We start from the raw sequence: 10,145 nt of genomic DNA, 5'->3' as shown, positions 1-10,145 counted from the left end.
GGTTTGATTAAGTCATATTTGATTGTGTGAGAAGATGGAAGTCATTTGTTCATGCTCAAAGCCGACAATATCAGCTACCCGGGCTTAGAACGTGGATATAGGCGGCAGAACATGCGCAGTGGCAGTTTGTGCCATATTGGAATGAGGTCGTGAACGACTAGGCGGAAAGAGACGGCATCTAAAACCGACTTGAAAAACTATTTACTGGTAAGAGACGAATTTTGTGACTAAATACTCACATACTACATTTTGTTTAGCAAGGGCTCAATATAGTAGCATGCATTTTGGTGCTGTCTGCGTCTTTTTTCCCGTCTCTAAAAAAGATGACTCGGGCTCGGTCGAGTGCAAGCGCCCTTATTGCTCGCTAGTGTATTGCTCAAGCCATGACGTTTCAGTAACTTGACTTGGTCACAGGCTTTTTTAGCATGTGCCGAATCAGCCGCATTCGACCGCGGTGCCTTTGGCATCAGAACTGACCTATATTGTTTAAACACGGACATTATTGTATCTTTCTTTCTCGCATTCGGTGTCTTTCTTTCTAGTGCACGCATCAATGTGAAAGTTGGATCATCGGCGCTCGTGTCTGCAAAGCTATTGCGTTAATGACCCCTTCTATTGCCGAATGCGGTTAGTCAGTTTGAAAGCCGTCATTGAGAGCTTCCACGACAAAAGCCAACAATTATTATAAAACGCAATACAAATTTGTTATTTTTATGTGTAGTTCTTATAAATGTTGCACAGCCTTAGACGAATGTGGTTTTACGCTTCAATCAATTGGATATCCACATTAACATGTCGAAATGTCCTTTAAGGGGACAGATTAAAGAGGACCGATAAAATAATACATGTGTAGCCTATAGTGATGTAAAAAGCATTGCCATTTACTACGTAGGCCTATTTCTCTTCGCACTCCAACTTCCCTAGTTATGCAACTTGAATGATCTTGGCAACATTGTTTCAATTGATATAATATGGCAACATAGTTTCAATTGATCCAGCCTACCGCTGTGAAATTGAATCGTGTGGTGTTTACGCATTAATCTTGATATTCACCTCTGGATTTTAGTTAATGTTCGATTGATGGTTATTCTTTGTCCATTTACACAGAAACACCAGGCCAGTTCAAAGAATTTCAGGTTAGGTTAGACAAACCGCTTTGCATAACCGTCCACCGACATGTGAGGGGCGCCAACTGACATTTGGTTATTTGACATTGGCAACAAGCAACCGTGAAATGCTAAGGAAAAACAATGAAATATATATAAAATAGGCCGATAATTCAGACACTCAGACAAGGCGTAAACAGCTATAGCCGTAAAAGCAGCAATCTGGGATTGGTCCATCCCATTTGGACTTCTAAATTAATGATATAGCCATTGATTATTGAATAATATAGCTTAGAAATTCCTCATAATATCAGTTTAACTGTCTTACCCTATAAGAACCCAAATGTAAGCTTCTTTTACTCTATTGTTTGTAAACAATGTAATTGTAAATAAATACTTTATAGCCTCAAAACATAATATCATTTTCATTTCATGGATGTTTCAGTCCTTGTATCCATAGCTCCGTCTAGGAATTTGAGAGTGGTAACATTTCTCCAGCCCCATTACTCAGCTGTTCACAAAAGTTGGACATGGGGCTGAATATACTTTGTTATTGTTTGTGTTTGTTTGTTAATGACTTTTCACTGAGCAGCTTGTGTCAAAGAGCTCAATGGCATGTTAAGCACTGATCATATGGTCTAATATGTGCTAATTTACGTGTATGTGTGTGGTGGTGGTGGGTGTGTGCATATACTTTCTGTTTCAGGGGGAGTCTGTTTTTTTTGTATATGATTGAGAGACGTGTGTGTGGGGTGTGAGGGGGGGGGGGGGGGGGGGGGTGTAGGCCTCTAAAAGGGAAATTGTTGGTGTTCCTGTCTGAAGTATTCAGTATGGTGAATTCAGTATGGTGCAGTGTCAGCTTGTTTAGCAGAAGCTGTAATTTCCCAGGACATAACCTTTCATTTTAATTCCCCATTAATATAGATACATATTTTTCTCCATTTTTACTTTTAGTATTCTTTTTCCCCACTAATAAACTTACAGACATTTACCATGTCTGTCATAAATGTTTTATATACTTTTGGGGGGTTGATAATCAGGTATTAGAGTCCACCCAAAATACTGATGGGTCTTTGTAAATGTCTCTGCTTCTCTTTTTATCCTCTCCTGTGTTGGGAGTGTGACCTCCAGCACAAAGAGAGCCTCTGGGCACACTGTGTGTCTGTGTGTGTGTGTGCGTGCACACGCGCGCGCTGAGCCCTGCAAGGCGGCAGGGTCGTGGGTGAAAGGGTGGGCTGATTCTGGTGGAGCACAGGGGTCGCGGTGGCCGGGCGGTGGTCAGGGGATCCTGTCTGACGGCCGTCTCGTTTTTAATAGAGACGTCAGAGATGACAAAGACAGGCCTGACAGGCCGGCTGAATGGAGCAGCCGTGACAGAGCAGCCATCCTCCGCGTCCTATACACAAATCTCACAGCTATTGTCATCTCTAATGCTCTCCTAGGCCCAGTTTATAAATGCACTCTCCCTTTATTTCATCCGCTGTGGGCGAAAACTTTAATCTGAATCGTGTATTGATGAGAGATTTGAGTGAAAATCAGTCCTGTGCATATATTTCAATTTTAGATCTGTCCAAATGTGGCGAGGTAGCTGAACTTTTGTCTAAGTTGTTGTCTGTATCTGTGATGGACATGTTTGGGGATTATTAAAGATTTTACATTTTGAAAGTCCCCACTCATGCCGTTCTTTGCAAGTGGATATTTACACAACTGCATAAATGTTTCCCCTTTGAACGGACCGTCTCTCAGAGTGAATTTGTCTCATTCACAGAGCAATAAAAAAAACAAAAAAACTCTTCCTTCCCAAAAACAGAATATGATGGAGCCTGGAAGACATAACAATCTCTTACTAGCTAACGAACTAACCACTTAACAAAGGCATACAGCTGTCTCTCTCTCTCTGTAAATCACTCTCTCTCTCTCTCTCTTCCTTATCTTTGGGCAGATTCTAAGAACATTATAGTGTCACTGTCCATCCTTTTCCAGATTATAATTCCTTTTCTCACCCCTCTTTCCCCAGAGCTGCCAGATTTGGCCAATAGGGCGAGCCAACATGAGTTATGAGTCGCTGGAGTCTGGTGAGTCCTACAATGTTTTTCAGGTCTGCTACAAGATGCATTTGTGAAAATATACCTAAATGGATAAACAACTAATTAACCAAAGTATGGATTTAGAAACTGCCAGCATTGATGGACAACATGTCACCATAGTGGAAACAATTAGTAAAAGTGTCAATCATGAACTAAACCTGCTGTGTGGTCCAGATGGGGACTCTGGTCAGGATGTGTCTGACTTTAGCTGGGATGAATACCTAGAGGAGAACGGAGCAGTATCTGTGCCCCACCATGCCTTCAAACATGTAAGTGCACAAGCCCCCCCCCCCCCCCCCCCCCCCCTCACTCCTGACCACAAATATGTTTCATATGATGTGTTTGAGGTTGGTATGTAAAGGCACTTTGGGAAAGTGAATTAATGGTCTGCCAAAAGGAGATTACACTTGTCCTTCTTACCCTTACTCTATCCTCTCTCAATTCCTCCCATCTCTCTCCTCTCCTCTCCACCCCCCTCCCCTCCCTTTCATCCCCCTGCTCCCTCTCATCCCCCCCCCCCCCCTCCTATCCCAGGTGGACCAGGGTTTGCAGACAGGGCTGATTCCGGGGATGAGACTGGAGGTGTGTGTGCGCTCGGAGCCCGACGCACCGTACTGGGTGGCCACTATCATCACCACTTGCGGCCAGCTATTGCTGCTACGCTACGAGGGTTACCACGATGACCGCCGTGCCGACTTCTGGTGTGACATCATGACGGCTGACCTCCACCCTCTGGGCTGGAGTAGGGAGCAGAGGAAGCCCATGAGACCCCCCGAGGGTGAGGGAGAGCTGGGAGGGAAACTCAGGAGAGGAGGGGCGGGGTTCGTAGTTACACTGGTTTCGTTCACTTGGTGGATCACAAGAAAGAAAGACCTTTGTTGGGCAAAGAAGTTTGGGAACCACTGCTGTAACCATGTTTCTATGTCGCCCTCTTCAGGTGTGCGTGAGAAAAATCAGGACTGGGAGGCCCTTTTGGAGAAAGCCCTGGCTGAGGAGTGCAGTGCACCTGCCAACCTGCTGGAAGGGGTTAGAGCACTTTAATTCTTGGCCTACCTCTTACTTCACAACTTTATACAGATGTGAATATTTTACACTACAACACAAACAGTATGCACACTCCAGGCCCTTCAAGGATAGTATAGCTCCTTGTGTATGCATGTGTTTACTGGTGGGTGTATTGATGTATCTTTCCTTCCTTGTGTGTGTTCCGTCTCCAGCCCCAGCGTGGTAAGGACCCGGTGGACCTGCTCTCCCCAGGCTGCAGTGTGGAGCTCCAAGACAGTGGTGACGCCGGTGTGGCCTGGGGGGCTAACGTGGAGGAGAATGTGGGGGGCAGGCTGAGACTGCGTCTGGCAGGCACAGAGGGGCTCCCAGAGACACACAGCACCCTCTGGCTCTTCTACCTCCACCCACGCCTCAACCCACCTGGCTGGGCCAAGGAGCAGGGCTGCATCCTCAGGCCTCCCAGTGGTGAGCTCTCTGCCTCCCACAGGTCTAGGTTTCTATTTAAAAAAAAAAAAAAAAAACACTCAATGAAACAAAATATATCTCTCCAAACGATTGTCAGTGCATCCTTGAATTTGAACAGGAGCCCAGTGTTTTGCTTACGTTGTGTGTGTGTGTGTGTGTGTGTGTGTGCGTGCGCGCGTGTGCACGTGTGTGTGTCTCCGTGCGTGTGTGTGTGCGTGTGTGTGTGTCTGCGTGTGTGTGTGTGTGTCTGCGCATCATGTGTCTTGCTTCAGCCCTTATTGCCCTGCATACGGAGGAAGAATGGGAGGAGGTGAGAAAAAGGATTAGTGATCAGCCCAAGGACGATGTCCTGTCCGAAGAGTTTTATAAGGTAGAGTGTCATGTCAAGCACTGTGTTTTATACCTGCACTGCGCTAATGGTATGGGCCTTACAGTGTGTGTGTATCTGTGTGTGCGCTTCAGGACCGGCCTGCCATCACTGCTCACTGCTTCACTGAGGGGATGAAACTGGAGGCCGTTGACCCCACTGCCCCTTTCTCCATCTGTCCTGCCACCATCGCCAAGGTAAAAGCACCTTTACATAACCCCCACTCCTCCTTCAGTCTTGTTCTGTTCCTGTCCATGCCCCAGGATCTGTCTGGACTGTCTACTCTGACATGATTGCTGATTGATAGGGTGCCTGGGATGATAATAGAACGTCACAGAAAAGGCATTCCATTTCACCCAGGAGTTTCACCTATCCAGTCCTTTTAGATCAGTGGTCAGTTACCTCAGGGTTTGAAGACAGAGGGTGTGTGCTATTGGATTACCTCTGAGTTGTTTATTTAAATAATGAATGTAGCATACATGAGTGTGATGATGACTATATGATGTGTGATGATGATGATGATGATGATGATGATGCTCTTTAGGTATTCACTGAGCTGTACTTCCTGGTGAAGCTGGACGATCTCCGTGGTGATGAGGCGTGGTCAGAGGGCGGTGGGCGGTCCTTCCTGTGTCACAGAGACAGCCCTGGGATCTTTCCTGCTCAGTGGAGCCTCAAGAACGGGGTCCTGCTCAGCCCCCCTCAAGGTGGGTGGCCTTGGACCTTCCACAGTTGTGGTTAGTTTAGGATTCTCTGTTATCTTATTGACAGTTGATATCTCTTGCTCATGCTCTATTGCTTTGACTCTCTCGCTCTCGTTCTCTCTCTCGCTCTATCTGTTCTTCTCTCTTTCTTTATCTCTTTCTCTGGTTGTGTAGGATACCAGGGACAGGACTTTGACTGGGCAGACTACCTTAAACAGTGTGAAGCCGAGGCAGCTCCCCAGAACTGCTTCCCCACAGTGAGTTGGGCTCACTATCTCTTTAATACACGTTATAACAACAACAACAAGTATAACACAGAGGACATACACAGAGGATGTCATACTCACAATGTTAGTGACAAGGCTAATACAATAACACTTTACTGAACTTGTTAATATAATTCCATTTAAATTTGATTTCAGTCATTAAGGAAATGTGCATGATGGGCTTTTCTCTCTCCTTCGCCCACTCTCTCTCCCCTCTCTCCTTCTCCCCCTCCTTTTTCTCTTGTTACCTTTCAGGAGCTGAGTGATCACAGTTTTAAGGAGACCATGAAGCTAGAAGCTGTGAACCCCCTCTTGCCTGAGCACATTCACGTGGCTACAGTAACCAAGGTCAGAGGGCAGCATATCTGGCTTGGCCTGGAAGGTGAGAGAAAACCAGCAGGCTTGTGTGTGAATACTTCTCTTCATTTTGAGTTGGAGCCCCTTTGAGTCTGAACACTAGTGATGGTAATACACTATTAATAATTCTACTGTAGACTGAATAAGTGTGTCTCAATGATATTTGTCCATCTGTCTCCCAAGGGCTAAAGAAGCCGATGCCAGAGCTAATCACTCATGTGGACTCATTGGACATCTTCCCTGTCAGCTGGTGTGAGACCAATGGTTACCCTCTCCTGCACCCTATCAAGCCCCGAGGTGGGTGTGTCCCTCTCCCTAATCTGAAGAAGTGATACAACATGACACAACACATACAGTATTTCCCATTTTAGAACATTTGCATTCAAATGTTGCCCATGCTGTCATGACCGTATGACTCGCCACCAGATAAGACAACTCTTCACAGGAAATACGTCGATGGATCTGTCCTTAATGCCTCATTTTCCATTGTATTACAGTTGAGAAGCAGAGAAGGATTGCTGTGGTGCAGCCTGAGAAACAGTAAGTTTGGGAGATGAAATGTGCATGATTGGTTGTTTCTCCCTCTTTGATTGGTTACTGCTCCAGTCCCACCCTTAACTTTCATATATTTGCCTTTACAGCAGAGCCACACCCAAATCCACATTACCGGACGCTCTCAAGCAGCAGATGACCAGCCAATCAGAGACTGGTTAGTGTAGTCTTGTCTTCCCAGATAAGCACATTTATTTTGTGTTAAAAGCGCTGACATTATATGTGAATGGGTGTCTGACTGTGTGTCCATGTGTAGGACAGGTGAATGGGAAGTACTGCTGCCCCAAAATCTACTTCAACCACCGCTGCTTCTCCGGGCCCTACCTCAATAAGGGCCGCATCGCTGAGCTGCCCCAGTGCGTTGGCCCCGGCAACTGTGTCCTGGTGCTGAAAGAGGTGACTGTGGAACCACACTATTATACCACACAATTTATTAAGTTACATGCTCAATTGAATCAAACTACACATATCTATCTCCTTTGAGTAGTTTCTGTTTTTCCACTGCTGCTTTTTCCACATCCCTCCCCTCAATGAAGCACTTGCACCTGAAATAGCCTTTCTGCTAACTGTTCCAATGTCTCTCTGTGGCTGTGTGTGTCCTGTCCAGGTGTTGACCCTGCTGATCAACTCAGCCTACAAGCCCAGCCGGGTACTGAGAGAGCTGCAGCTGGACCAGGAGGGCCGCTGGCATGGCCATGGAGAGACACTCAAAGCCAAGTGAGAGACACACACACACACACTCCCTCCCTACTCTACTGCCATGTCCATGACCTAGTCCTAGACAGCCACAACCTTACTCTTCTGCATTTAATGACTCAATGAAGGAAAGGGCATCGGGCATGAACATGAACACGATGCTATACCTGATCTGCAGGTACAAGGGCAAGAGTTACCGGGCCACGGTGGAAATAGTGCGTACTGCGGACTGCGTTGCTGAGTTCTGTAGGAAGACCTGCATCAAGCTGGAGTGCTGCCCCAACCTGTTTGGACCACGCATGGTTCTAGAGCGCTGCTCAGAGAACTGCTCTGTACTCACTAAGACCAAATACAGTATGTACAACCATGTATATTATCTGTTTATTATGAAGAGATCATAGTATACACAGTATACACTAGACAGTGATGCTGATGTGTTCTCTCTAGCCTATTATTATGGTAAGAAGAAGAGTAGGCGTGTGGGCCGCCCACCAGGGGGCCACTCCAACCTGGAGGGAGGAGTGAAGAGGAGAGGCAGGAGGAGGAAGAGGAGGAAGCAACTCTTCGTCCATAAGAAGAGACGCTCCTCAGCCTCACTGGACAACACACCTGCTGGCTCACCACAGGTAACACATGCCCCACACACACCCCCACACACACACACACACACACACACACACACACACACACACACACACACACACACACACACCTGTCTCCACTTACATGTCTCTCTCACAGGGTAGTGGAGAGGAGGAGGATCTTGATGAAGACGACTCTCTGAGTGAGGATTCCGGTTCTGAGATTCAGGATGACCTGCAGGACGATTCAGAATATTCCGCTGGGAAGTCTCAACCCCCCACCCCTTCCCCCTCCCCGCCCCAAACACCCAGGCCAACACGCAAGCGACGGAAACCCCGCTCCCCATCCTTTTCTGACGACGAGAACCACCCCCCCTCACCAAAGGTAAACATGTCACTGGTGGTTGATTTGTCTTGATTTTCAGCTGTTTAATAAGCAGGCTATTTTCTGGGTCTGGTCCGTGTCAGACTGCCTTTACATCTGTGCTCTGTGTTTGTGGGTATAGAGCGCCAGAGTTGAGGTGCCCCAGAAGCTGTGTTTAGACACCAGTCCTTTGGAGTGGAGCGTGACTGATGTGGTGCGTTTCATTAGGACCACCGACTGTGCTCCCCTGGCACGCATCTTTCTGGATCAGGTAACACACACACACACACACACACACACAAAATATAGACCCATGATGCACACCCAAAAGAGAAAAAAACACTCTGACATAATATTGTACAGTGGTGAGTGTATTGTTGTCTAAACCTGTATGTGTTTCCAGGAGATTGATGGACAGGCTCTGCTCCTGCTCAACCTCCCCACTGTGCAGGAGTGTATGGACCTGAAGTTGGGACCAGCCATCAAGCTGTGCCACCATATTGAAAGGGTCAAGCTGGCATTCTACCAGCAATTTGCTACGTAGCTGAGGCCACTTAACAGGGAGTGACATTCACATACTGTGTGCTATATGTCAGTCCCATGAAATGACTCTCCATAACTGTTCTACCACTGGACATCCATTGGAACCCTCCGCCCCACACAGGGAGCAGACATCATGCACAGACATCAAATGGATCAAGAGTTTCATTGTTTCCTTGCTATTTTATACTGTGTGATCTAAAAGAGGCAGAGCGTTGGTGCCACAGGACCAGAAGCCTAATGTTGTTTGTCCATCTGTCCTCAGATCTCCAAGGTAAAGGGTTCATCTAGCCTACAGTCTCATAGAGGAGTTAAAGTGACTCTTGATTTCATTTAATCATCTTCAGACAACTTCAGAGCGGTTGACAATGCAAAGAGCTATAAGCACAAATACAATAACCATCAACTGTAGTGGTATGCAAATGTGTACATAGCAGGGTGTGTGTTTGTATATAGTGTATATACTCAAAAGCTCCTCTAGTGCAAACGGGTGGTTAGTTTGATTTTCTACTGAGTAAATAAGCTCTGTAACTATATTCACAAATGGGCCCTAGGCATATTTTGTTATAGACATAATATGGGGATTAGAGGCCCACAGTAATGCTAGCATTCTCCACTGTTTGCTGTGTCACAGCCTTTTGTCTTCTCAGACAATGATTTAAACCTGTTTATAATCAAATTAAACGTTATTTCAAAGCCTGGAGCTATGCTATGACATAACTTCAGTGTTTGAACAAATGACGTCACAAAAACTTGGGTTTCCATGATTGGAGTTTAAATTAGTTTAGAACAAGTAGGCCTAGGTGGCCCTAAAATATCGTAAATTCAACTGCCATAAATGCAATGTTTCCCCCTCATGCCAGGGAGGAGTTCCTGTAGACTTTGGTGTTGCAAAATGTCTTTTGCTGTGTTTTAGTTTCCCTCATTTACCTGTTCAATGGCATTAATATTGATTGTATCTATATGTTCTTGGATTATCATTGCTATTTAAGACTATGTAATAAAAACCTGAATCTCATCAAAGCGGCCTCAGATTTGATTTATCCTATATTTCC

At 46.0% G+C, this 10,145-nt stretch overlaps 1 protein-coding gene across 1 annotated transcript; it reads left to right on the top strand.

Moving 5' to 3' along the window:
* Positions 1-124: 124 nt before the first annotated feature.
* sfmbt1 (Scm like with four mbt domains 1) lies at positions 125-10,101 on the top strand. Its single transcript, XM_083667568.1, has 21 exons — positions 125-207; positions 3,124-3,181; positions 3,368-3,462; positions 3,728-3,971; positions 4,131-4,219; positions 4,411-4,663; positions 4,936-5,033; positions 5,126-5,227; positions 5,575-5,737; positions 5,909-5,991; positions 6,256-6,382; positions 6,541-6,654; positions 6,855-6,897; positions 6,999-7,066; positions 7,166-7,305; positions 7,517-7,626; positions 7,784-7,959; positions 8,053-8,231; positions 8,347-8,571; positions 8,693-8,821; positions 8,954-10,101. Exons 2-21 carry the CDS (start codon positions 3,157-3,159, stop codon positions 9,092-9,094), a joined length of 2,604 nt encoding a protein of 867 aa, XP_083523694.1. The 5' UTR covers positions 125-207; positions 3,124-3,156; the 3' UTR covers positions 9,095-10,101.
* The last annotated feature ends 44 nt before the right edge of the window (positions 10,102-10,145 follow it).

The sequence above is a fragment of the Argentina silus genome (assembly GCF_951799395.1).
Source record: "Argentina silus genome assembly, chromosome: 4".
Taxonomy (NCBI): Eukaryota; Metazoa; Chordata; class Actinopteri; order Argentiniformes; family Argentinidae; genus Argentina; species Argentina silus.
Note: the sequence above shows the minus strand (reverse complement) of the source record. Positions and strands in the feature narration are given on the sequence as shown.